The sequence below is a fragment of the Mus musculus genome, chromosome 8, assembly GCF_000001635.26.
Source record: "Mus musculus strain C57BL/6J chromosome 8, GRCm38.p6 C57BL/6J".
Lineage (NCBI taxonomy): Eukaryota > Metazoa > Chordata > Mammalia > Rodentia > Muridae > Mus > Mus musculus.
Window position 1 is genome coordinate 70,092,894 of NC_000074.6, and position 27,990 is coordinate 70,120,883.

At 50.8% G+C, this 27,990-nt stretch overlaps 1 protein-coding gene and 1 non-coding gene across 3 annotated transcripts; both read right to left on the bottom strand.

The window, feature by feature from the left end:
• Positions 1 to 191: 191 nt before the first annotated feature.
• Positions 192 to 27,970, bottom strand: Ncan (neurocan). 2 transcript variants are annotated; one of them, NM_007789.3, is made up of 15 exons: positions 27,835 to 27,951; positions 23,696 to 23,775; positions 22,096 to 22,494; positions 19,833 to 20,007; positions 19,608 to 19,735; positions 19,001 to 19,294; positions 17,048 to 17,644; positions 14,548 to 15,756; positions 11,051 to 11,167; positions 9,517 to 9,630; positions 9,008 to 9,166; positions 7,340 to 7,422; positions 5,157 to 5,301; positions 4,556 to 4,738; positions 192 to 3,557 (listed from the first exon to the last, which is right to left on the bottom strand). In NM_007789.3, the coding sequence occupies exons 2-15, from the start codon at positions 23,766 to 23,768 to the stop codon at positions 3,427 to 3,429; spliced, it is 3,807 nt and encodes a 1,268-aa protein (NP_031815.2). In that variant the 5' UTR covers positions 23,769 to 23,775; positions 27,835 to 27,951; the 3' UTR covers positions 192 to 3,426. The 2 variants fall into 2 exon arrangements, with proteins under 2 accessions (NP_031815.2, XP_006509606.1); XM_006509543.4 differs by lacking the exon at positions 23,696 to 23,775 and having other exon boundaries at positions 2,161 to 3,557; positions 27,835 to 27,970.
• Mir7066 (microRNA 7066) lies at positions 9,631 to 9,693 on the bottom strand. Its single transcript, NR_106033.1, has one exon. It is a non-coding gene; the product is annotated as a microRNA 7066 (primary transcript).
• Positions 27,971 to 27,990: the final 20 nt, after the last annotated feature.

The following is a 27,990-nucleotide window of genomic DNA, read 5'->3' on the forward strand; positions in this document are numbered from 1 at the left end:
CGAAAGAGACACCCTGTCTCAAAAACAAAACAAATGGGAAACTGATCAGTTCAAGATCCTTCTCAGATGCGTAGGGAATTCTGGGCCTGTCTGGGCTATGTGAGTCATCACTCCAAAGAAATGCAGGCTCTCAGTAAACGAGCAGGCAAGTGAGCGGGTGAGGGGCGGGTGAGGGGGCCACAGGCAAGTTGAACTGTTAAAAAATTTTTATTAAAATGTCCAATAAGTCCATTAACATCCACAGTGTCAGATAGCACAGATCCACGGAACATCAAAGCTCCCAGAAAAACAAAAACAAAACAAAACCCAGCAGAACCTGTAGCCATTCTCGCACATACACACTCCTCCCGCATACTGGCCCAAGCAGACACACCAGGGAGGGGGAAAGCTGGAGATGAGGCTCCAGTCCAGAAAAGCCTAAAGCATGCCCCTCCATGGAGCAGGCAGTTCAGGGGCTAGGAAGAACCTCTGAGCCCCAGCAGGCCTCGCCCTCAATCCCCAGCAGGGGATTGGTGTGGTTCCTTCTGAATTAGAAAATGTTACCAAGAAGCTTTGTCCCCAGTCACAGGGACCTTTACGGATCAGGGTCCAGTTTGCTTTTCTCAACCATTTCCCAAGTCTGCTCGTGTGTGTGTGTGTGTGTGTGTGTGTGTGTGTGTGTGTGTGTGTGTGTGTGACAGCAGGTAAGGATTTTAGGTCTCTTCCCTTAAACATAAAGCAAAATTTGGAGCACAAATCAAGACCAGGGTTTGCGAATCGAACTAAGTTGGTAGCGTTCGAAGCACAGATAAGAGTGCTTGGAGCTCAGTTGACAGAGTGCTTGGAGCTCAGTTGACAGAGTACTTGGAGCTCAGGTGTAGAACATTTACTTAGTATGCACAAATCTCTGGGTTCCATCCCTAGCATTGTATACACCAGTCATAGTGCATACCTGCCGTTTTAGTACTTGGGAAACTGAGGCAGAAGGATCAGGACTTTAAGGTTATCCTCAGCTACTGAGTGAATTCAAGGCCAGACTGAGGCCCTGTCCAAAAAATCAACACTTACAGTAATTATAACGCACAGAAGGAAATTCTTGCTCTAGCTCCTCTATCGTAGTCTGTAACTTTGTCTTTCTCTTACAATCAAGTGGAAATGGGAGACTAAGGACCACGTGGGCTGCTGAGAGGATTCAAGGGCATCTCACAAGGCTTTACACGGCTTCTATTCAGTAACTGCCCCAGGCTTTCATTACCTCCTGTGAGCAATGCAGCTCAGTAAACACTTAGGAAGAGCTGGGCATGGACCCCAGAACCTGTGCACCCATCCCTGCCCTGACCCACCCAATCCTACAGTTTTTGAAATTTTTACTTATTTATTTTGTGCTTGTGCAGTGTGTGTGGGGGGAGAGGGTTGTGCGTGTGTTGGAGAATCACCCACATTGTAGTGTGCAGTGGAGGTCAAATGCTACCCTTTAAGGGTTTGCCGTGATCCTCCAGGCTAGCTGGCTCATGAGCTTCCTATAGTCTCAGCACAGGGATGCTGGCACCAGGGTTCACACCCTACCTGGCTTTTCACTTTTAAAACATGGGTCCCAGGGCTTAAACGGACTTCTTCAGGCTTATGCAGCATCTTTACCCACAGGGCTAAGCTCAGGCTCCACTGTGGCTTTAACACAAATTCATAGATTCTACCCACACTGCATGGGCTCTGTGAGGGACCCTGTCCCTGGCTTGGGAAGTCTTTTCTGGAGTGTAGATGGGAAGAGGGAATCCAAAGTGGATTATTTCACATTTTGAAAAATGTAGAACCGGGCGTGGTGGCGCACACCTTTAATCCCAGCTCTTGGGAGGCAGCGGCAGGCAGATTTCTGAGTGCGAGGCTAGCCTGGTCTACAAAGTGAGTTCCAGGACAGCCAGGGCTACACAGAGAAACCCTGTTTCAAAAAAAAAAAAAAAAAAAAAAAAAAGAAAAAAGAAAAGGAAACGGGGAAAAGGAAAAGAAAAAGAAAAATGTAAAACCAGGCGAGAAGGTGTGTTAGTGTGTGTACATGCATGTGTGTGTGTGTATGTGTGTGTGTTAATTCTAAGAGAATTCTTCTTTCTACCATAGGACCATGAACACTGTAAGCATAAAGTCCATCAGGCAGGATGTGGAAACAGAAGTGGGGTGGGGCAGGGATGGAATCTGAGGCAGGAGATTTATTGAGGTCTGCTAAAAAGACAGGCTCTGGGTTAGAAAACATGGCACCATCTTGGTTCAGGCAGAAGGTTGTCTGTCTCCCTGAGAGATGGAGGGGGAGGATACAGCAGCATCCAGCACATTGTACTCCACTGATCTCACTTCTGTGCACACGGGTGTGGGAGATTTTTCATCACAAAGCCACGAAACTGCCACACACGACGGCGTATGCCTGTCACCTTCAGGTGGTTGAGAAAGGATGATTGCTGTGGCCTGAAACCCAGCCTAGGCTCTGGAGATCTTACGTCAATAAAACCAAAGAAGGCTGGGCAGACAGTTCGCTGAGTTCCAGGTTAGCCTGGTCTATATAGCAAGTTCCAGGCCAGCCAGGGCCGCACAGTGAGGCCCTGTCTCAAAACAAAAACAACCCAAAACAGAACCACCAGATCTTAGCACTGCACTAGACCTGGGGAGTCAGCAAGACACTAGCCCTCCCCACCCCCATCGCTCGGAGTAACCTCCCCTAGGAAGCCAAGGAGGCCAGTGGCTCTAAGAGACATCACTAAAATCAGTATATAAGAGTTCCACACTAGATTTAGTGGTCTGAACCAAGACCAAAGACTAGGGCTGGTTAGCAGAGAGAGCCCTGCTCAGTACTAGGTGCCATGTCCAGCACCAAATAAACCAGGTAGGCATGGTGGTGCAGAGGCAGGAGGATTGAGACTTCAAGGACATCTTTCTACAATAGTGAGTTCGAGGCCAGCCTAGTTTGGGGGTTGGAGGTGTTGGAATTGGGAGGGAGGAAGAAGAAAGGGGAAAAAAAAAGAAAACCAGAGGAGTGGAAGTCACCCTTGGGGGATCCCAGGAGATGGCAGGCCATCATGTTTGCTCTGCTGGTCCTCCACTCAGATACAGTGACTTTAGCCAAACCTTCACCATAGATTCAGGATGGTCCACTGTTTCCTAAGCCTGAATCTCTGGTGCGAAAGCCACTCCCCAGCACACACAGACATACTGTTGCCCCTTGTGGATGCAGACTTCAGGACCCCCTTTAATGGCTGGGAAGTGACCTAGAGGCTCAGCCAGACCAGCATGGCCTCTCAGGCTCAGCCACCCCTTCCAGGAGGACCTCAGTAACAGAGGACCTACCGCAGGGGTGTGGGGCTCTGCAGTGTCCCCACCCTCTCTGGTGGATGCTGGGTTCTGGGTCCCCAAGGAAACACTCTGGAGAAGGTGTGGGGGCTTGTGCTTGATTAGCCTGGATCTTTAGCAGAAATCCCCTTCGTCTTTCTCCCAGTCTTCCGCTGGGTGTCTCTTGTGTTTTCTGTGCTCCTTGCGAGGCTTGTGATGTCGGTGTGGATGGTGGTGGTGTCTACGCATCCGATGTGACCGCCTGGCTGCAGGGATGGGAGAGATGAGAAGGGGTGAAGATGGCTGGCTGGATGCCACTGGCCTCCTCAGAGGGATGCAAAGAGAAAAACACTAGGAAGACAGGTGACCTTGGGAAGCAGAGGCAGGAAGCACAAGGCTAGCCAGACCTGCACAGTGAGACCCCCTTTCAATAACAAAACAAAACAAAACAAAAATCAACTCTGCAGGGGCAGAAAATGTGACTTAGTTTACCAAAAGAGCCACATCCCTGGATGGTGTGTGTCTTACTTTGTAGCCCAGGCTGGCCTGGGGTCTCCAGCCCCTTTCCAGCAGCCTCAGAGCAGCTGAGAACAGGGTGGGTATCCGTGTGGGGTGTGGGAACTTGTGTTTACCTGACACCCCAGCACTGGGAGTCTGGTAAGCAAGGCTTGGTTACACATCCCAACTTTGAGGCCAGCCAAGGTTATGTGAGATTCTGTCTCTAAAACAAACAATTAAGCATATAAACCAAAGTCCTAAGTAGGTTGGTAATAATATTTCACTTATCCGTAAGCCTCTACTACCAGGAAGACTTTTTTTTTTGTAGCCCAGGCTGGCCTCAAATTTACTCCATAGCAGAGGATGATCTTGAACTCTTGATCCTCCTACCTCCACCTCTTGAGTGCTGGAATGACAGGTGTTGCCACCAGTCCTAGCTTATGCAGTGCTGGAAATGGACACACTGGATCTACCCACTGAGCCACAAACAGTCTACCCACTGAGCTAAAAGCACTCTATCCACTGAGCCACAAGCACTCTACCCACTGAGTCACAAGCTCTCTACCCACTGAGCCACATCCTCAGCTTAGCCTTTTTTTTCCTGTGGGTCTTACGCCCAGGCTGACCTTGAATTTGTAATCTTCCTGCCTCAGCCTCCATGTTGCCAGGGTTACAGATGCTGCACCATTGTGGAATAGACATTCTAATCAAGAGCTATAAACGACTGGGATCCTGCTGGGGACAGGGTATCCAGCATGGCACTTACGTTTGATGCACATGATCTGAGGCCGGTCCCACTTCCCATTGTTACGGCAGCGGATAGTGGCCACTCGGTGCTGGGAGAATCCTTCATCACACTGGTATCGCACAGTGGCATGGACATTGTACTTGATCTTGCGCACACCAACAAGAGAGGCATTCTCCACTGCTGGAGGGGGACCACACAGCACTGGGGACAGAGAAGCCTCTGGTTAAGGAAGTCGGTGAAGGTGAGGATAAACCAGTAACACATCTTGTTGACTAAGAATCCTCCACTGTTATCAAGTCCCTCCCTCTGCACAGCTCTGAGCTCACAGAACTACAAATGACTTTGGCTATCTCTTTCTTGCCTTTTACATAAACCAGCAGCACCTTACGGTGGGAACAGAATCTTCTGGACACACCCCACTCCCTAGGACATAAGGCACAAGAAAAAAAAAAACTGGAGCACAAAAGAAAAGTGGAGAGAGTGCATACAAATTATTTCCTTCATATGTAAAGAGTTCCCAGAAATCAATAACCTCAAGGCACTAATTGGGAAGTGGTCAGGTCACAGAAAAACAACTACAAGTGTCTGGAAGGAGAGCAGGGAAAGAGGTGTGCAGTACCTGTACCCTTCTTGCAGACATAGGGTAGGTTGTAGTTGCAGGGGACATCATTCCAGCGCCCACTCTCATGTGCCACCATCACCACACAATCCTCCCCACCTGCGAAGAAATTATCCGGCTGCTTCTCCCTCCAGTTCTCATATTGCTTTGGAGAGAGAGAGAGAGAAAGTGAGTTGGAGTCACTCTCTTGCCTGGCTGTCAGCCCAGTTCTTGGCACTTCCTGTGTGATTCCTGTGGGCAGACCCCTCCAACACGAGAACCAGAGTCCCCTTCTTTTACCCCACCCCAGGTTCCCATGCACATCAGCATTAGGTAAATAGTTGAAGAAATGCTGGCCCTAGCTTGGAAGTAAAGAAGGGCTTTCCTGAGGATGCAACAGGGAGCAGTAAAGCATTGGGAGCCAGGTGCAGGACAGACGTCCAAGCACAGGGAACAACACCTGCAAAGACTTCGGGCAGGAAAGAAGTCAGTGCCACATGGAAAGGATGCTTGTTGGTAGAGTGGGTGAGGCCAGATCTCACCAGCAGCAAGAGGGGATTAATAGCTTAAAAATTGTGTAGTCTTGCCTTTAAACACTACATTTTTAACATTTGAACAGGAGAGACAGCTCAGTCGTTGAGCACTGGCTGCTCTTTCAGAGAACCTGAGTTCAAGTCTCAGAACTCACATAGTGGCTCACAACCTTTGGTAACTCCATATTCAGAGGCTCCAGTGCTCTCTTCTGACCTCGGAGGGCACTGCATGTACACAGTGTACAGACGATCTAGCAAAGCATCCCTATGCACTAAAGAAGTAAATAAGATGTTACTCCAATATGAACTCACCAGTACCCCCAGAGCTCGTGTCTCTAGCTGCATATGTAGCAGAGGATGGCCCAGTCGGCCATCATTGGGAAGAGAGGCCCCTTGGTATTGCAAACTTTATATGCTCCAGTACAGGGGAACACCAGGGCCAAGAAGTGGGAGTGGGTGGGTAGGGAAGCAGGGTTGGGGGAGGGTATAGGGGACTTTTGGGATAGCATTTGAAATGTAAATGAAGAAAATACCTAATAAAAATTGGGAAAAAAGATGTTACCCCAAAAATTTATTCATTTGAGCCATGCATGGCGGTGCGCACTTTAAATCTCATCACTCGGGAGAAAGAGGCAGGCAGATCTCTAAGTTTAAGGCCAGCCTGTTCTACAGTGTGAGTTCCAGGACAGCCAGGGCTACATAGAGAGACCCTGTTTCAAAAATGATTTCAGAAGAGGGACACACATGCACACACCTTTGGAGGTCAGAGACACCTTTTTGGAAGTCTGTTCTATTTTTGTACCATGTGAGTTCCCAGGGATCAAACCCAGGTTACAAGGCTGGGCAGCAAGCCTGTAACTGCTGCACCATCTCACTGGATCCCATGTAAGGAATTTTAAAGCCACGGTTCGTGGCATCACTCCCATTCTTAGTGTTGTATAACCATCACCGCTGTATCTATTTCTAGAAAATTTTCCTCACGACAAACCAAAATTCTACACCAATCCAGGAAAAAAATAATTCCTCATTCTGCCTGCCCAGCGCCCAGCACCCAGCACCCAGCGCGTGCTGCCCACTCCCCAATGCCCCCCATAGCTCCACCCCACCCACGGCCCGGCCCCACCCCCACCCCATCTCCATCTCCCGAGGTCTCCTCATGGCCCCGCCCCACCCCTCAGCTCCCCAGCAGGCTTCCTCTCATGGAGTCTGACCTTGTGCTGACTGTAACCTGTTGCTTAGATTACTGATGCTTTTTGAGACAGGATCTCCCTGTGTAACAATGACTGGTCTACAAGTCACTTTGTAGCCCAGGCTAAAGCTCAGACTTGTGATCATCCTGCCTTGGCCCCTCAGGAACTAGGATGTCTGGCAAGTACTACAGTAACCACAGTGATATGTATATCTTTATATTTTACAGTGTTTGGATGGAACCCAGGTTAAGCCCGCCCCCATGGCCACACTGGGCCTTCTAGGTAGGGGCTCCATCTCTGAGCTACATCTCCAGCCCCTCACTAGGGGTTCTAGGTGGGTCTCATCTTCCAAGCCACTCCCCAGAGCTGCTGAGGATTTATGATGCCCACCAGTGAGTGATTGTTTCATAGGAAGGTAAACTGAGGCCAGTGGGCAGGGCCACAGGGCTCAGCAGCCTGAGAACAAGCACCTGCCACTCACCAGTCCTGTGTTGTCTGTCCACTGGAAGTCCCTCTCTACTGTCCGGTCATTCAGGCCGATCCACGAATTCTCATGTCCAAAACCTGTTGGGAGAAAGGGCTGTGAGAGTGTGCACCTGCCCCCGGGTGAAGGCGGAGAGATGTCATCGAGGGACTGTCTTCTCTTTCCCCGGCTGATGAGAATCACACAGGGTGGAGCTGGCAGGGAAAATGAACTTGGTGGTTAACCAAGACAAGGATAGGCAGCAAGCATGGGCTTGTGAGTCAGGAGACCCAAGTGTGAGGGGGTGGAGGAGAAAGGACCAGAAGTTGGGGGTTGGGTGGGAAGAATGGAAGAGAGTTAGCAGAACTGGGGGGTGAACAAGATTTAGAGGAGGGGTGGGAAGGAGGAGGATGGCAGACGGAGAGCCCCACCTCTGCCACACAGTTCACACAGGTTCAATGTGCTACGGAGTGCAGTAGAACATGGGGGCTTGCAGAGGTGAGGGAGGCCCAGAGCCCTGGCCAGCCACGGCTACACATGTAAGGGAAGGGGAATCCGGCAGCCATCAAGGACTAATGCAGCCGGGGAGAGACCGGGCATAGCCCTTGCCAGGTCTTTCTGAAAGGCAGGAGTGGAGGCAGCGGTCACCCTGGGCAGCCCTGGCTGAGGGACAGAGCATCAAAAAACCAGAAGCCAGTTCAGACTACAGACAACGAGCCAGGTGAACATGGTGAATTATACAGTGAACAAGGGTCAGTGTCACTTGAGGAAACCCACAATGACTAAAGCACATCACTGCAGAGACCCAGGGTCCCCGCTTCCATCTTCCCACTCACATCACTGCAGGGATACAGGGACCCTGCTTCCATCTGCCCACTCATGTCACTGCAGGGACCCAGGGCTCCCTCCCTTCCATCTCTGTACTCTGTGGGGTTTTTGTTGTTGTTGTTGTTTTGTTTTGTTTTTATATAATTATTATTATATAGTGCTATTATATGATTATATATAGTGATATTATTTTTAACACTCTAGGAACTGACAAACAAAACAGAATTCAGAGCTGGGCGTGGTGGTGCACGCCTTTAATCCCAGCACTCGGGAGGCAGAGGCAGGCAGATTTCTGAGTTCGAGGCCAGCTTGGTCTACAGAGTGAGTTCCAGGACAGCCAGGGCTATACAAAGAAACTCTGTCTCAAAAAACCAAAAAATAGGGCTAGAGCAATGGCTCAGCGGTTAAGAGCACTGACTGCTCTTCCGAAGGTCCTGAGTTCAAACCCCAGCAACCACATGGTGGCTCACAACCACCCGTAATGAGATCTGACGCCCACTTCTGGTGTGACAGCTACAATGTACTTACACATAATAAATAAACAAATCTTTAAAAAAAAGACTGCATATTTAAAAAAAACAAAAAATAAAATAAAATAAATAAATAAATAAATAAAACCCAAGGAATAATACAATGAGATGCAAATAATGCATGGGTCAGGTCACGCATTGTCCACTTCGACAGTCAAGCTTGATGACCGTCCGCTTGATGGTCAAGCCCCTTGGCCTCCATGAGTGTCACTTCCTGGTGACACTCTCGCCTTACCTGTCAGTCACAGCCCTGACAAAGAACTGGGAAGATAACATGTGCACTGGTCAAAGGACAAGTGCCAACCCCAGCCCACTACCCCGTCCTTACTGTTAATGAACTTGTGCTCTTCTGGCGAATGGACGCTTGTCAGGTGACCAGCTCGGCGCCTGCAATCTCTCTCTGCATCCTCCCAGGCCCGGCGATGGGCAAAGTACCGGTAGCAGTGTCCCTGGAATTTGTGCCAGCCACGGTCGCAGCCTTCTGTGTCTGGGAGGCAGCACAAGATTATGAGGGGACTGGTTAGCACAGCACACATGACACCCAGACAGACATGTGGCCACGACACCCATGCACATAAAATTAATTAATTAATTTAAAAATCTTAAATAAAATAGGGCCAGCAAGATATCTCAGGAGGTAAGGGTGATTGCCACCAAGTCTGAGGAGCTGACTAGACATGGTGAAATGAAAGAGCTGAGCCCTGAATGTTTCCCAACCTCCACACGCCTGCCATGGTGTGCGAATGCTCCCCACCCCCACCCGCTATGTGTCCGTAATTTAAGTATATAAAATAAAGACTCAGGCAAGACTTGAATGTGTGTTAGGCGGAGACTCACCCTTCTCACACAGGCTGCCCCCATAGCTGGGGAGGCAGAGGCAGATGAAACCATTCACCTCGTCGATGCAGGTGCCCCCATTCTCGCAAGGGCTGCATAAGCAGTCATCAATGTCTGGGAGGCAGGCAATGGGTAGAGGTCAGAGGTCAGCCTCTACTCATTTCCCAACCCACAGGGTCAAGGTCTTTCTCACCATCCCCTGGATACCCACAGGGATTGCTCTGCAGCTGTGACACTGGTGAACATGAGTGGAGTGACAGCAAGTGCCATGGGGTAGAAGAGTGGGACTCAGGCACTTGGGGTACAGCAGCCCAAAAGTTTACTCACAAGGGCTCCACTGGCAGTATTTGTAAACAGAACCAGACGCTTTGCCCCCTAAAACAATCCTCCCATATGAGTGTGTGTGTATGTGTGATTGTGTATGAGTGTTTATGTGAGTGTGTGAATGTGTATGTATGAGTGTGTGTGTATATGTGATTGAGTGTGAGTGTATATGTATATGAGTGTGTATGTGTGTATATGCACGTGTATGTGTGTGCATGTGTATGAGTGTGTATATGTATAAGTGTATGTGTGTATAAGTGTGTGTATGAGTGTGTGTGTGTGTGAGTGTGTATATGCATATGTGTATGTGTGTGCGTGTGTATGTGAGTGTGTTAAGTGAGTATGTATGTGTGTGAGTGTGTGTGTATGAGTGTGTGTGTGTATCCACATGATGCATCTGTGGGAGGCCAAAAGTCAATCTTGGGTGTTGTTACTCAGCTGTCACTCATTTGGATTTTTAAAATACAATATTTTAAAATGATATTTATTTATATTGTGTGAGTTTATTTGTTTTGGAGAAAGAATCTCTTTATATGTAGCCCTGGCTGTCTTGGAACATGCTATGTTGACCAGGCTGGCCTCAAACTCACAGAGATCCACAAGCCTCTGCCTCCTGAGCACTGGGGTTTAAGGCGTGTGCTGCCATGCCTTGCCCTCATTTCTATTGTCAGCTATGACTCTATAACTCCCAGCATGATTGTGAAATCAAGCAAAGGATGCACAGTGATCAAGAAATTACACCATAGGGGCTGGAGAGATGGTACAGAGGTTAAGATCCAGAGGACCCAGGTTTAATTCTCAGCAGACATAGTTGGCTATGTTTGGTTGCATATATGTTTGTGGCACCATCTGTGTGCATTGCCTGCAGAGGCCAGAAGGCATTGGCTCTCATGCAACTGGAATGAGCTGAACCCAAATTCGATGTATTTATTTTTATTCTATGCCATTTCTATTTAATGTAATCTCCTATTTAGCAATGTGAGTGGTACCCACTCGGCTGTGCACCTGGATGAGGGTGGTCTCCCCATAGCCCTTTGCTTGCTGGAGAGCATCCAACCCTTTCCTTGTCCTCCCCACAACCCCTAATATTCATGGTAGGAAATGGCTCTCCCTCCTGAGCAGCTCAGTGATCTAGTTTGAACTCAGATAACTTCAGTTGTGTCACCTGGACTCCCAGGGACAGGACAGTGCTCTGAGCTGGGACACTCACCAATTTCACAATTCTCCCCAGCATAGCCCTGGTCACAACTACAGCCATACACGGTGCCGTTGGTGTGGCAGGTGCCCCCATGCAGGCAGGGGTTGTTCTCGCAGGGATCTGTGGGATCTGTGGGATGGACAGGCAGTGTGAGGACGGACTGGACACCATGCCATTTTTCATAGAATCCAGAACTCAGTCCTTGTCTGTGGAGTCCCCTCTCTTGCTTCTCCAATGAATGGGTCATATGCTTTGTCACCACTCTATCTGCTCAGGGCAAAGTCCTCTCCCAGGCCATACTAGATTGGTTCACCCAGGGACCAGAAGACAAGTTGTAAAAGTTAATTCTCACTGTCACCATGTGGGTCTTGTGGCTTGAACCCACGCCCTCAGGCTTAGCAGCAAGCACCTTTATTCACTGAGAACTCTCACCAGCCCTGCCCAGTTCCCTCTTGTACTTAAGGCCTTCTGTGACATTCCATATGGCAGCCATTCACCCTATTCATGCTTAAATTAATTAGAACGAGATGATGGATACAGTCCTATGAGCCACGTCAGTTTGATCACTCAGCGAGTGCTGCTGTAGAATATCAGCTTTCAAGGCATGCAGTCATTACTAACTGAACAGTTGGGGGTAGCTGGCTGTCCTGCAGTGGCTGATATCGGTCTCCAGGGCAGTGACACTATGAGACAGCGGGCTCTGGTATGTGTGATGTGCTTGCTGAAACCCCAGCCCTGTGCTAGCACGTCTGGGGCAGAGGATGATGACACTTGACAGCCACCAGGTGTCCCCACCACGACACCTGCCCACAGCTATTGCTGACTCAGCTGACTTGGTGTATTTTCGACTTTATTAGCATTTGTGTTGTGGGTGTTTCGATACCCTTCCCACCACAGCCACCTTCTGTCTCCCACAGCCAGGGTCACCCCCACCCCCAGACTTCTGATTGCAGATCCTCCAATTAACTTTCAGGGACAGCACAAGCTGCTGTCAGTTGCACTCGGCATCTTTAAAGCCCGAGACATAGGCTCCTCTTCCTTTCCTCTCTCTTCCTTTCTTCCTCTTTTCATTTCCTCCTTCCTGCCTCCCTCTTTTCCCTCCTTTCTGCAGTCTCATGTAGTAATCCACACAGTCCTTGAACTCACTCCTTAGCTGAGACAACTTTGAAATCTGGCCCTCTGCCGTTACCACTCCACTCCCACCCCCGTGCTGGGGTGCCAGGCATGCGCCAAGCCCGACTCACACACTCTAGTTTTTGTTTGTTTTCTGTTCTACATCAAGTTCCAGCCACAACTGCATGAACATATTAAGTGCTCAGATCTCCCCTTGCCTCAGTTTCCCCACAAATAATCAAGAACCATATAAGGACTTGTCCCATGAGACGTTATAAAGTTAAGCCAACCTGGCTGGTCATGGGGTTGGCAAGATCTCTAGGCCAGCCTGGGCTACAGAGTGAGGCTCTGTCTCCGAAAAAGAGGGAAAGCTTCGGAGATAGCTCAGACCTCAGAACAAGCCCTTGCACCCACTTCAAAATAGTTGGTTATAGCCAAGTATGATGCATGGCATTTTTTTTTTAAATCCAGGCACTCTAGAGGCACAGGCACATGGATTTCTGTGTGAATCAGAAGCCAGCCTGATTGAGCTACATAGCAAGTTCCAGACCAGCCAGGACTACATAGTGAGATCCTATCTCAAAGGTGGGGTGGGGGCAGGAATGAAAAATTCAGCAGTTAAGAACATTGTTTAGCTGGGGGGTGGTGGTGCACGCCTTTAATCCCAGCACTTGGGAGGCAGAAACAGGCAGATTTCTGAGCTCGAGGCCAGCCTGGTCTACAAAGTGAGTTCCAGGATAGCCGGGGCTATACAGAGAAACCTTGTCTGGAAAAAAAAAAAAAAAAAAAAAGAACATTGTTTAGAGGTTTGATTCCCAGCATCCACTTGGCAGTTCACAACCATTAGTCCATCTGTAGCTCTGATTCTAAGGAATCTCCATGGGCACCAGGCACACATGCAGTGCACGTACCCGCAGGTAAAACCCTCAGAAGTATGTGCCTCTAGTTCTAGCTCCAGGGAGTAGAGACAGAGTTCCCAGGGGCTGACTGAGAGACTGTCTTCAAAACACAAGATGGAGAGCTGGCAGGATGCGTGAGCAGATGAAGGTGCCGATGCCAAGCCTGTCGACCCAAGCTTGCTTCTTGGAGCCCACACCGTGGAAGGAGAAAACCCTGCCCCCAAAGGCACTGCCTGATCTTCACAAGAGTGTTACAGCAGGCACATACACATGTGCATGCTCACACACATCAAATAAAGGTGGCCAATGCCTGAAGATAGGCCTCCACAGACTGTACATGCATGTGTTCATATGTGTACCAACACATATGCACACACACCTGCATGCACATAAAAAATATGAATGAGTTTTATAAAACAAGCCAGGTGTGGTGGTCTGAATGAGAATGACCCACAGGTTCATATATTTGAATGTTAGTCACAAGAGCTGTGGAGCCCTTTGAACAAAATAGAAAGGTTACAAGGCATGGCCTTGTTGGAGATAGTGTGTCCCTGGAGGTAGGCTTTGGGGTTTTAAAAAGCCCATGCCAGGCCCAGTTCTCTTCTCTCTGCATCCGCACCAGGATGTAGCTCTCAACTCTAGCTCCAGGACCATGCGTGCTACCATGGTGACAATGGACTAAACTTTATTCTGAAACTGTAAGCCAGCCCCAATTCCATGCTTTAGGAGCTGCCTTGATCATGGTGTCTCTTCACAGAAATACACTGGGGATGATGGCAAACACATATTAGTTCACCATTCAGAAGACTGAGGCAGGAGGATTGCCACCACCTTAAGGCCAACCTGGGTTACAGATGGGTTACAATATTGTTGGTCACTGAGTCAGCTCTTGCCTCCCACTGTCTCCATGGCTCCTGTCCCTGCCGTATCCACGACTGGATCAATCCAGCTGTGGTTCCTGTCTGTCCTAGATACCACTCTTCTTTCCCTGCCTGGGATGCAACCAGATCCAGCTGTCTTCTCGAGACATGAAAATCATTTAAGGCCAGCCTCCTGCATCACACTGCCCTGTACCTTTCAAAGTAATATGAACATTTGAAAACAGCTTTCCAAATCCAACCCCGACCTCATGGGCCCATGCTTTCATCAATGACCACATGCTTTAGATGTTAAACGTTCCCACTGTTAGCCAGGCAAAGTGCTGTATGCCACAGGTGGATCTCTGTGAGCTGGAGGCCACCATGGTCTACACAGTGAGTTCCAGAACAGCCAGGGCTACACAGAGAAACCTTGTCCAAGCAATAACAACACAACACAACACAACACAACACAACACAGAAAGGTTTGATGTAACCTGCTTCCTGACCTCTGACCTCTAGCATCACTGTTTGTTAGAAAATTCCAGTCCTCCCAGGACATTTCCTCTGCTCCAGGAACCCCTAGCCTCCTGTCCCCAGGTCCCGCCACACTAGGACAGATGGAGAATCCAGAACTTACCTTCCTGCCCGCTGGCCACCTCTTCCCAGAAGCCCTTCACGCTTGGACTCTCAGCCACAACATTCAGGTCTGATTCATCCAAGCCCAAGGATACAGGTATCAGAGTGCTGGGTATGTCCCACAGTCCTGTGGGTTCCCCTGAGGAAACTGAGGCCACTTCATCCATGGGGACCACCAGGGATGACCAGGGGTGCGAAGGCAGAGTGTTGAGAGGCTCCAGTGACTCCTGGGCCACCATCTGGCCCTTAGGCTCTGGGTGGCCTTCGGAGCTTGTAGAGGTCAGTGTGGGCATGCCCTGAGCCCTAGCCATGGTCACAGCTATGTGGGTGCTAGAAATGGCACTTCTGGATTCAGACTCCCAAGTGGCATCAGCAGTGCTGGGGACCACCTCCCTGGTGGCCTCCATAGGGCCCTCGGTGGCACCTCCCTCCAAAGCCACTGTAGGTTCCATGCTCACGGCAACCCCATGGGCTTCCATGGGTGTGGACTGGGAGCCAGGGTCTAGTCCTTGGCCAGGCAGTGGTAGCCAGGTGGCCAGCACCTTCTCCACAGTGGCCTGTCCGCCTGATGTGGGACTCCCTGGTAAGTCCAAGACCCCAGACTCAGTCCCTAGGATGCCAGCATCAGAAGGGACAGGATTCATCGTCACATTACTAGAGTCCAAAGAAGCCCATGGGCCAGAGATGGGGTGCTTTGTAGCCCGCATGGAGCTGGTCCCCTCGATTTCTATAGAATCTGCATCAGGGGATCTGTGGCTGGCTTCAACTGGGGCAGCTATGGTGGTCTGAAATGGGGTTTCGAGGTCTTCCGCTCCAAGGCTGACAGGCCTGACAGCCTGTTCTTCTGGGACCCAGGAGGGAAGTGGAGAAGCTGGGGACAGTGGGACTGGGGTCATATTGGGGACAAGTGTAGAGCGTGGCAGAAGCCACAGTTTGGGGGCTCGAAGCATGGCTACAATGGGGAAGTCAGGGGAGCCATCAGCAGAGGATGCCTGGAGGGAGACAGCACTTAGGGCCTCTGAGGGCCCGGGAGAGGGAGCAGGGGGCTCTGAGGGCAGCCGGGGCAGGTGGGGGATGGCTGACTTCACACTGGGTGCCTCGGCTGCCCCTGGCTTCGCGCTAGGAGTACTGTCGGTGCTTGGGACACTGGGTGAGATCAACGACGGGGACCACATCAGGGACTCTGGGAGACTCCTGCTGCCAAGAGAGCCTGTGACATCAAAATGAGCTACAGTTAGTTAGCAGGGCCAGGTGGAACACACCTATGATGCTCACATCTGGGAGGCTGAGAGAGAAGAATAAACATTTAAGGCCAGTCTGTACTTCATAGAGATACAGGCTCCAAACACACATTTAGCTAGGTGAGCAAGCCAGTCACACATGCAGTTAAGAGGAGGCAGGAGGATCTGCAGTCATCCTTGGATACTAAGAATTTAGAGGGCAGCCTGGGCTACATAAGACATCTTAACACCCTCCTCCAGCAAACATAAAAGCCAAGTGTGACAGCACACACCTGTCACTTTAGCACTTGGGAGACTGAAGCAGGAGGATTGCTATGAGTTCTAGGCTAGTCTCAGGTAGGTCGACTCTGTCTCAAATCATAAAGCTCAGGGGCTGGGATGATGGGTCAGGGTAAAGTGTTTGCTGTAGAAACATAAAGATCTGAGTTCGAATCCCCAGCACTCTCATAAATGCTGGGCACAGCAGACTGGGGCTTTAACTCCAGTTCAGGAGAAAGGGGAGGGAGGAAAGAGGAATAAAGAAGACAGAAGGCTTCCCAGTGCAGAATGAGTGCCAGGCTTAGAGAGACCTTGTCTCAAAAACCAGGATGGAGGGCCATAAAGGAAGAGACACTTGAAGTCAAACTCTGGTCTCTGAGAGCTTGTGTGCATGCACACATGCACATATAATCACACACACAGTTACACTCAGTCACATGCATTCACACACATATACACACTCACATACACAGTTACACTCAGTCACACACACTCACACACACACAGGCACACACAGTTACACTCAGTAACATGCATTCACATACACACTCACACACACACAGTTACACCCAGTCACACACACAGGCACACACACTCATAACATGCATTTACACCCCCACACACTCACACACACATAGGCATTCACACACACAGGAATTCACACACACACACATGATTTCACACACACATGACACACACAGGAATTCACACACACATGCATTCACACACACAGGAATGCACACACAGTTACACTCAGTCACACACACAGGCACACACACTCAGTCACATGCATTTACACCCACACACACTCACACACACATAGGCACACACACATTGCACTTAGTCACATGGATTCACACACACAGGCACACACTCACACATACAGGCACACACTCATGCACACACAATAAAGTAGGGACATGGAGGCAGGACTATGGGTGAGGTCAGGAGCTGCTAGACCGGTGTGTGGTTGCAGTCACCCTTTCTCCTCAGGTCACTCACCTGCTCCTGGCTCATCCACTTCGTTGGTCAGAATGGCCCAAGGACTGTGGCTCTGGTCACTCTCTGAAGCCTCTGTGGCTGCAGAAGGCCTCATGTGGTTGGCAGTAGCTCCCAGGGTGGGAGGCTGGGCACTGGGCTCTGCTACCTCAGGCAGCTGGTCTTCTGGGCCCTGCTGCTGGAAGTGTCGACCATTCAACCCTTTAAAGCGGCCCCTCCTCATCGTGGGGGTGGGTGCTACCTGTGTGCCCAAGGGTGTTGTCGCTTCCATATCTACTCCCATGTCGCTGGGACTGGAGACACCCATGGAGCTTGGGGCACCCGTAAAGAGCCACTTTTCTGAAGAGGGCCATGAGGCCAGCGTGGGACCCCCTGGAGTAGAACCAAGGGTCTCCTCAGGTGCTTGTGTCCAAGTCAAGTCTGGGGGTTCGCCTTCTCCACTGGACATGAGAGGTTCCTGGAAGTCAGGTGCTATCACCTCCTGTTCCCCCAAGCTGGGCTTTAGTTCTCGGCCTGGAGGCCCCTCTGCTGACACAATCTCCCCCTCATCTCCAGATGAGGGGATCTCAGAATCTCCATGTTGTGCTGTATGGTGATGAGCTATAGAAAAAGCAGAAAAGGTGTGGGCCCATGCATGCTGGGAAATTCCTGCATGATGTCTATGCAAATTCTAGCCTGCTGCATCTGGGCACCTGTCTGTCTTTCTGGGTGGTTTCTCAGCTTCCCCAGCCTGAGAAGAGGAAGTGCACCATTCCTGCTGCACCAGAATGTGCAGGTCAAGGTCAGGGTCAGCTAGTTACATGAGCATCAGGGCAGCTTGGTTCACTGGCGGAGCTCTTGCTACATCTCTACTGGGCTGGGCCTACGGTGTGGGGACAGGTAGACAGGTAGACAGACAGGCCCCACCCAGGGCAGAGCCCACAGGGGAGGATGCAACCTTCACCAGAGTAATCTGACTTCTGTCTGTCTGCAACCCAAGCTAACCTGGAACTCAATGTGTAGCTCAGGCTTGCTTCGAACCCTCAGAGATTCTCCCAGCTCAGCCTTCCAAATGTTGGGTACACATCTAAGGAAAGACCCATCTCAGGGGGTGAATTCTCTCCTAGAGAGTGTGGCTAGTCACATGGTTTCCACCCAGTTTAGGAATGATCTATTGCTTTGTTTATGGCTTTTCAAGACAGAATCTCCTGTAGCACAGGCTGGCTTTGAGCTCTGTAGTCCAGAATGACCTCAACACTTCTGATTTCTTTCGCCTCCTCCTCCCCCCAGGCTCTCAGCCCACACCTGGCTTTATTTGGTGATTGGCATGGGACTCAGGCCTTCGCGCTTGCTAGTGAGACCCTGTCTCGAGCAAAACATAAATAAGTAAATAAATGCTGGTAGGGCTGTGGCCTTCGCTTGCCTGTGTCTAGAAGCATGGCCACCATGCTCATCAATGGTCCCCGTGGGGCTTACGGGTTTAAGGCATAAGATGTGGCCCTCAACAAGGATCCTGGCGAGGGACGTGATTCGGAGAGGACCTACTGGCAGGGCATGTGGTCTTCATATGCTCCTAATTCCAGGGAACCCAATAGTGGGATGTGGTTTGTTCCGCCCAATGCAGATTATGGGATGTGGTCTGGAAGGAGAAACGCCCATGGAGGCGTGGCTTTCATCATACACTTTCAGGGGTCTTGTGACGTGAGGCATAGCCATAAACCAAGTTTTCCGGCTGGGGTTGTGATCGCAAGGGAAAACACACACACACATGCACACGCACACGCACACACGCACGTACGCACGCACAACTAGTAGCTGCAGAGGTTAAACCGTGTGTAGTCAGGCAAGGACCACTCCTAGGGTCACGGCTTAGTCAGACACCCTGGGCTGTTGACCTGTTTGGATGATGCACACCCACGAGGAGTGGCCAAGACAACTGCTCTGGGGCGTGATCTGCAGGGACACTTCCTAACGCACCTCGGAAGCAGTAGGCGTCGAAGCGTGCTCCTGGCGCAGGAAAGCCGGTGCGGTTGGCGAAGCGGTACACAGTGCGCACACCTGGGGCGGGGCCCCCGCAACGCCGGCGCGGAGTCTGGATGGGGTAGCGCACGCTGCCGTCTGCCAGCCAGCCCGGGTCGCACTGGTCCAGGCCCTCGTGCCAGGCCAGGTGCAACTGCCCCACCGAGGCCAGCGCTGCACCCTGCCGCTGACATTGTGCCCGCGCGCCCGCCAGGGTCAGTCGGCGGGCCGGGCCCACGTAAAAGACTTCACCTGGGAGAGGGAAAAAGTGGAGGTCAGAAGGGTGCGAGAAGGAGGGACGCGCGGACCTGTGGATAGGAAGTTCAGGAGACGGGTGGCCCAAGTCCTGGCTCCAACTTTGGAGCTTTCTGAGGAGACTTAGCAGAACTTGAGGGCTGGAAAAACACCTGACACTTTCAAGGAGAGGTGGTCAGATCCCACGTGCAGCTTTGGAGGGCACAAAGAATTCGGAGAGATTCATGGGGCGTAGGAAATACGGGACCTGGGACAGTACCTTACACTCACGGACAGGTGACGACAGGGTCCCAGACCCGCCTTGCCTTACCCCCTAGCTCGCGGGCAAAGCAGTAGACATCGTAGAGTTCCTGCGGGTCGCGTCTCCCGTAGCTCCGAACACCCGGGAGACTGCTGCGGTCACCATAGCAACCAGGACGCGACTGAGTGATCGGGTACCTAACAGTACGAGGGGAGTGGCTATTGCCGTGTGTTCTTGGAGCCTCTTTCTCCAGGAGCGACCCCCCAGTTCCATGCCTCCCGCGCACCCCCTCACCGAACCGTGCGGTCTGAGAGCCAGCCCGCGTCGCAGTTGTCAAAGCCATCTTCAAAGGCAGCCTGCAGGTGCCGTGGGGCAGCGATGGTAGCAGAGCTTAGGCGACAAGCCTCCTGGGCCTCAGCGAAGGTCAGCGCATAGCGGTCCCGGGCCGCCCGATAATGGAACACGACGCCTGTGGGGTAACAGCCACGAGGCCGGAGAGGGGTTTTGTGGAATCTTAGGGAAAGGACCTTCTTGGAGCATATTTCCTAAAGACAGAGTCTCATATGGTGTGGTGGTGTATTTCTTTAATCCTAACACTCGCAGGGCAGTGGTGGCGCATGGCTTTAATCCCAGCATTTGGGAGGCGGAGGCAAGCGAATTTCTGAGTCCGAGGCCAGCCTGGACTACAGAGTGAGTTTCTGGCCAGCCAGGGTTACACAGAACAAAGATTTCTCAAAACAAAAACAACAATGAAACACACACAAAGAAAGAAAAAAAAAGTGTCTCATGTACCCTAGGCTGGCTTCCAACTCCAACTCTCTCCAGCCCTGACTTACTGCATTTTGTGTACCTGTGTGCTGTGAATGTGTGTACACATTTAGTGAAGAATGACTGTGAACTCATTCCTTCTGCCTTCACAGCCCTTATCTCATGTCTGGTTTTGGTTGGTTAGTTGATCTTTTCAGTCAGGCTTACTCTGTGTAGCCCTGGCTTGCTCTGTAGACCTGTAGCCTCTGAGGCACAGAGATCCACCTGCCTCTGGGATTAAAGTGCCACCACTGCCAGGCTGTGTTGCTGTTTTTGAGACAGGGTCTCAATATGTAGCCCAGGCTGGCCCCACACTCACACAGCAAAATCTGCTGCTGCTTCTCGAGTTCATAGCCCCTGCTCCACCCAGCTTGGTTTTTACTGTTGGGAAAACAGAAACTGCAGTGGAATTTAGCAGAAAATCTGGGAAGCACACTCTGTGTCTCCTGAAGGAATGTGTTAACTGACATTTTAAAGATAGGCTCACTTTAGCCTTTTAAAGAGATTTGTGCTCTTAAAAGATTTGTCGTTTCCCCACACCCCCCCAACCCTGCCCTGGTCTCTTGACAGGATTTTCTGTTTATTCCTGGTTGTCATGGAACTCTCTGTAGACCAGGCTGACCTTGAACTCACAGAGATCCTTCTGCCTCTGCATCCCAAGTGCTGGGATTAAAGGTGTGTGCCATTACCACTTGGCTATTTACTTCCTTTATTATATATATATATATATATATATGATTGTATGCTGGTGTCTAGTGCACAAAGAGGCCAGAGGAAGGTTCTAGGTACTCTACAATGGAATTATGTGGTTGTGAGGTACCATGTGGGGACTGAACTCAAGCCCTCTGAAGAGCAGCAAGTGCTCTTACCCTCTGAGCCATCTGTCTCCTGCCCTGATTTCTCATTTTGTGCACCTGTGTGCTGTGCATGTGTGTGTGAGTGTATGTGTCTCTGTGTATATGTGTGTGATGCATGATGAGGTCAGAGTTGGCAGAGCTAATGGGCTAGCGTCACTGTGTCTCCTAGTCCAGGCTGGCCTTGAATTTTTAGTGATTCTCCTGCCTCAGATTCTAGAATGTAGAGGGTGGGTGCACCACTACATGGACATATTCCTATTTTGATGGACAGCTAATAATTTTGTCTTAAGTAAATTAAGTGAGGGTAAAGGGTCTTAAAAAGGGGTTGCATCCAGATGAGCTGAGTTCTGCATCACTGCTGGTGCCTCTCTGCTAAAAAGAAGCCTGAGAGAGGGCTGAGCCTGGATACAGAGCATCAGAAAACCTGAGAGGAGCCCTACACAGATCGACTTCTAAGTTGAACTCCAGTGGCCTCGGGTTTACTCCATCCTGTCCTGATTTAGCCCCTCCCCTTACATCTTGGTCCCTCCTTTCCCATTGTAACTCTTCCCCTTGTCTAATCCTTCCCCTTCCACCTTGGCTTCACCCCTTTTTCTTAGCCCTCCCCTACTGTCTTTGACTGTCTGCGGTTTCTTTCATTCCTCTACACTTGCCCCTCCCATCCATCCTCTCGGTTCCTCTTCCTTTACTTTGGTCTCTCGCCCTTCATCCCTGATTCCTCTCCAATCCTAGGCACCTTCCTCTCCATCCTCAGATCCTCTTTTTCCAGCGTTCTTTCTTTCTTAGAATTTCCCGATTCTTGGGCCCTTTCTCTCAGCCTCAACCCTTCCCCCTTCATTCTAGGTCCCTCCCCTTTCATATCTGACCACGTCCATTACCTGCCCCCAACTCACCTGTCACTTCCAGGGTTACCAGGTCCTGCTCATCTTCGATACCCTTTACCACTTGGCAGCGATACAGCCCAGAGTCGCTTGCTCGAAGTGGCCCCAGCAGAAGGGTAGCATTGGCTCTGTGCCGGGGATAAGCAGGCAATGACACCCGTCCCTGCCAGCCCTTGGCCACACGCACCACGTTGTCTTTGGCCACCAAGATTGGCAAATCCTGTCGCTGGCCTGATGCAGTCTGAACCTTAGTCCACTTGATCCGAGGAATGTCTCGCAGGGAGCTTAGCCGTGGTTGCAGGGTAAAGAAGCAGGGCAGGGCCACTAGCTCTGCCAGGGCAGCACGGACGGGTCCTGACCCTGACTTCAGCATGCGAAGCCCCTTTTCCGTGGCGGTGGTGTCCTGTGTGTCTGGGGTGGAGAGAGAGGACCTGAGTCAGAGGTAGGGGTGGGCACTAACATTTCTTGCTTTAGTGAGTTTCTTCTTCTTCTTCTTTTTCTTTCCTTAATACTTTGTTTCCCCTTTTGAGACAGTGTCTTACTATATAGTCCTGGATGTCCTGGAACTCAGATAACAAAACTCATATATAGACCAGGCTGGCCTCGGACTCACAGAGATCCTCCTGCCTCTGCCTCCCCAGTGCTGGAATTCAAGGCCTGGGCCACTACACTCAGCTTCATTAACACCTCTTTAGAGAGATCAAGGCCAGAGAGGCCAGACTGCCCACACAATGTCACTGTGCAAAGGGACCATTCATGGTTCTCCTTCATATGGTAGTAAATTCCAAAGGCTTCATATATGGGTGAACTATGATGTCATCACGGGCTTGCCGTGTGGCCCTGAGCAACTCACTTTCCTTCTCTGAGCCTCAAAAGTTAAGTCAAGAGGCAAACACTGGAAGCAGTGATTGTGGGGTATTTGCAGACACCGGAAACCAACTTTGTGAGGTTTTTTTTCCCCCTTTCTTTCTTCTGTTTAAAGTCAGGGTCTTGTGTAGCACAGGTGGGCCTCCAACTTTATAGCCAAGGATGACCTTGCACTTATAATGCTCCTGGTCTACTGCCCAAGGGCTGGGATTACAGGCATTTGCCACTATGTCCTGTGAGGGCAATAAAGCCACTGAGCTTCTGTAATCATCTGCAATGGAAATGTCCTCTTGTAGGACATTGGGGAAACTGAAGATCAGAAGAACAAATATTCTTGCGTACAGCCACAGAGAAACTCAGTAAGGAATTCATAAAGTCTGACTCCTGACCACCACTGGGGAGACTCCAGGAGAGACACAAAGATCTTCTTTCCCTTGTCCTGCCCATGGCAGACATCAGCAATCAACCCCTGTGTTATTGTCTCTGTCGCCCACCCTTTTTTTTTTTTTTTCAGATCAGTTCAGCAGAAGACAGTGAGAGGTGGGAAACTCCACTGCTGGTTAGAACTAAAAATAACCTCTCAGGTATCTTGTTCTCTTTCGATTGTTCAAAGACTGGTTTCAGCTATTCTTGTTTTATATTGTAGACCCAGCTAGAGAAGCAGCAGAAAAAGGTTCTAGCATGAAAAGTCTTGCCCCGTCCCGCTGACCCACTATGATGTCAACTGAGATGACTTCCCACTCACCCTGATCCCCAGCCACTAGGAGAAGCAGCCACAGCAGCAGGAGGCCTGAGGCCCACACAGATCCGGCCCCCATACTGGAGCTAGGAGCAAAGGAGAGGAAGGGAAGGTGAATCGTGGCATCCCCAAGACATTCAACATGGAGGAACCAGACAGTCCCAGGAAGAATTAGAGCCAGAACTCATAAAGGCCAGCATGTTGCTGAAGGAACATGCCACAGCAGAAGGGAAGCAGAAGCCAAGCAGGATATGTACCCAGAGAGAGCATTTCATTTCACAATCAAGCAGTGAGGCCGGGGTGCGGCTTAGTGGTGCCACATCTCAGCTCACAAGGGACCCTGGGTTCTGGCCCCAGCACCTCCCAGGCTTTCATAGCCTTAGGTTCTGTTCCTAGCCCTTGTCACACTCCTGTGGAGCTCCCAGTTCTAGCCTCAGACCCCAGAACCCACTGAGTATCTTCAAGGACCAGACTGCAGTCCTGCACAGCCCTCTATGCGGGTTTGGTGACTCACTCTTATGGTCCCACATCTCAGCCCTGGAGCAGTGGAGGCAGTTTCAGCCCAACCTGATGAGCACAGCAAGTCCTATGCTATGCCTCTGCCTCTTCCTTGCTGTGTGGTTTTAAGCAAGTAGCATAGCTTCTCTGACTCTCTGTCCTTATGGGTCAGATGAGGACAACAGCTGACTAGAAGGGATGGATGACTGAACTTACACACAATGCTTTGAGTAACTTGGCTTGAAGGAGAACATTTTAGTTGTGGCTAATATTGTCACTAAACTTTGCACTGCCAAGTCTGAAGTCCTGCTTTTCAAGTCAGCTTCCACAATCAGATTGGGAGCTCCCAAGGGAAGCAGTGGGTCCCCAGGCCCTCCCCCAAGCCCAGTACTCCCAACATATATGGCTTCCTCTGCCCTGGAGCTATCCCCTCCATAGGGGCCATGACCCACTTGGCATACAGTAGGCAGTTATTGAGCACTTACTATGAGCAAGGTCTACCTCGGATGCCTGAAATATATTTATTACAAGGATTCAACAAAACTTTGCCCCTCTCTCAACTCCGGCCTCATACAGGGGTTCAAAGAGGTCAGGAGAAAGAGAGTCTGAGGCCACCTGCAAATCTGCCCTTTAGCCTATGGAAGTAGAGCAAGCCTTGTGGGTGGGGCCTCTAGAGCTCAGTTCCCTTCAGCCCTCCCTGTTTCTACAAACGCTAAAGGCTACTCCCGTCGACGATCTGTCCTTGGTGCTGAACTCTGAGGCGTATTGCCGGGCCTCTGAGCACAACCTGCCTCTGAACCCAGAGAGGGCTCGCTTTTTGCTTTGGGTTGCAGAGCAGAGCACAAGCTACCAATTTGTAAATGCCACAGACTCTAATGCCAATCCAGGCCATCCCCGTTTCTTCATTTTGGAACCCCAAGCCAATGTGGGGTACCCTAGTACCTACGATCACCCCATTTTAAGAGGGATAAAAGCCAGAAAATGTGTTCTCTCATTCTTTCTTCCTCCCCTCCCCTCTCCACATAATTGAGTTCAGCTGGATGTTGTGGCCAAAGTCTGTCATCTTATCTTAGCACTTGGAAGGTGGAGGTAGGATGATCAAGGGTTTGAGGCTACCCTGAACTTCATTTCAAATTTGAAGTCTGCCTGTACTATATGAGACCTAGCCTCAAAGAGAGAGAGAGAGAGGAAGAGAGAGAGAGAGAGAAGTGGAAAAAGAAAGAAAAGAAAAGAAAGAGGAAAAAGAAAAAACAACAACAAAAATCCAGCTGGGTGTGATGGCGCACCCCTTTAATCCCAGGACTGGGGAAGCAGAGACAGTGGACCTCTGAGTTGGAGATCAGCCTGTTTTACAGAATTTCTATAGGACAGCCAGAGCTACACAGAGAAACGCTGTCTCTTTCCTCCCCTCAAAAGGAAAAATAAAAAAATCCATGTCACACTCTATTACCCACCATGCAGCTCTGCCCCAGTGGCCCTGTTGCCCCATGCTTCAGTTTCCCCACCTGTAAAATGAGCTTCATTTAACACAAACCCTCTGAAATCATCAGGGAGGAATGAGCTAAGACTTATTTTATATCACCTTTAAAAACAGCTCTTTGTACACAAAGCCTTGGGAACACACTAAAAATACCCGAAGGTAGCCCAACACAGTGACAGACTCTATGTCAGTTTTGTGCTCCTCACTCCCCAAACACCACCCCTTCTCCCCCTCACATCCTCACACCCGCACACTCTTCTCTTAAAATACTTCCTCTCCTGGGCCACCAGAGGCGAGTGACAGCTTTTAGGCTGAGGTTTGGGCCCACCCCCTCATGAATGATGCATTAGCCTCATGTATATGCAAGCAGGGGCCTGCAGAGAAGAGGGCAAGCACATTCACAAGCTCCAGTGTGTTTGTACCCCTGTTCCGTTCCCACCCCCACCCTGCCTCTCATCTCTCCACTGAGTTGGAGTTGGGCAGTTGTCATCTATTGTCCCTGGATATGTGACGGTGTGCATCTGTGGTGCTGTGTCTAGGCGAGGGTATGTCTATGTCGGCACCCTGTGATGTGGGTGCATCAGCTCCAGAAGGATTTCTGGTCCCGGGAGTGGGGGTGGGGTGGGGGCGAGGAAAGCCACACGCATGTATGCACACACTCTTGCACACACTGAGGGTTCCTGGCCCGAGACTCACACTGGATGTGTGTGCATGAGTGTAGAACACTGGAGAAGAAAGGAAGCCAAGCTGAGGACCTCCACCCTGGCCTCCGTGCCCACTGTGGCTCCTCAGGTTTGCACTCCCATGCTCTGAATCCCCTTTCCCTATTCACAAGACACACCCCAGGAGAGACACACACAGAGACTTTCAGGGACATTAACAAAGGGAACCATGCCTGTGTTGGCGGAGTAGGCTGCGCGACCTCTACACAAAGACACCCACAATCTGGAGCCCTCTGCTGAAGCCCCTAACGAATCCGTTCACCAGGTCTGGCTCCTCCCACAGGCTGCCACACCAGCCCTGGGATGCATGTGGCCTTGGTGACCGATGCAGGGCCACTGATAATGTGGCCCCAGCATAGTTTTGTAACAAAAGACACTGTTAGCAGTTATATCAGTCACAGGAGACCCTAGACATGCCTCTCCTCATAGCTCGTTGACACACAAAGACCCCCGATTCCTGGGGTGAAAACCTTCCTTGTCTCCCTGTAGGGACGGCCAGGGATCACCGAGACTGCCAGAGTCTGGGATGGCACAATGTATGAATTCATACCTTCCTAACTGGTCCCCACATGTCACCCATCCTGGACTGCCTCAGCCTGGCTTTATCCCAAACACACTTAGAATGAACAAAGCCACACTGTGGTGTATGCACGGGGGTCACTCCTATACCCAAGCACTGGGTCCCTTCCCTTCTACCACCTGATCATCCAAAGAGAGTTTTAAAATGCACCATACAGGTAGACTGGGGGTGAAGCACTGGGGTGGAGTGCTGAGATTACATGGAGATGTGAGGCATCTGGGGGGTCCTGTCCCCTCACAGGGTCCATCCAGGTCCTGAACATCCATTTTGGGGCATACCAGAACCCACACCCAGCATTAGCCAGGACAGTAAACATGCTTACTGGGGAAAGGGACTGCACCCCAACTCCTTATCTGTTAGAAAACCAGGGTGACTCTTAGGATGGGTGTCTGAGCCTCCTTCTTAGCTCAGGATGCAGTAAGAGGACAGAGACCTGTCTGACTTCCTTTTCCAGGGAAGAGACTCTGCTACACACACTCTTAAATTGGGGGACCCTTTCCCCACCACAGCCTTCCATTCATGTGTAAATTGGAGGTCCCCATTTCAAGTTCCCAGCTTGTCTTTATTCCAAACTCGGGGTACCCCTCCCCTAGCCCTAGCTTTCAGCACCTCCTGCTTGATCCAGAGAACTATATGCAGCCAGGGATCCTCCCTACCAGAGATGGGAAAGTCTTTTCATTCAAGACTCCCTTCCATTCCCAACACCCTTAAGGCCGCCCCTCATGCACTCAGGCCCCCCAAACTTGGTTCCCCTCCCCCATCGTTCCCTGCCCATTTTCATCGAGGAGGGGGCTTCCCCTTCATTCTGGTCAGTCCTCCCCAAGCCCTATTTTCTGTTGCCCCCCTCCTTCCGGCCCCCCCACACCTGGCTCCTTAGCGCGAACACATCCCCACGGTTCCGGGCACAAAGGACGCGACGCCCCGCTCCCGGTGTTTCTTCAGCCCTAGAGCCCAGGCGCTCAGCACGCCAGGCGCAGCCTCCTCACTTATAAAGGAGCACAGGGATGCTCTGCGCATGCGC

Excerpts from the sequence above, each read along its gene's own strand:
- Ncan (NM_007789.3), bottom strand. The coding sequence starts at position 23,768 with ATGGGGGCCGGATCTGTGTGGGCCTCAGGCCTCCTGCTGCTGTGGCTG. Across the intron at positions 9,631-11,050 it reads TGGGGAGAATTGTGAAATTG|ACATTGATGACTGCTTATGC; the intron begins GTGAGTGTCCCA and ends CCTGCCTCCCAG. Across the intron at positions 9,167-9,516 it reads GGGCAGCCTGTGTGAGAAGG|ACACAGAAGGCTGCGACCGT; the intron begins GTGAGTCTCCGC and ends GCTGCCTCCCAG.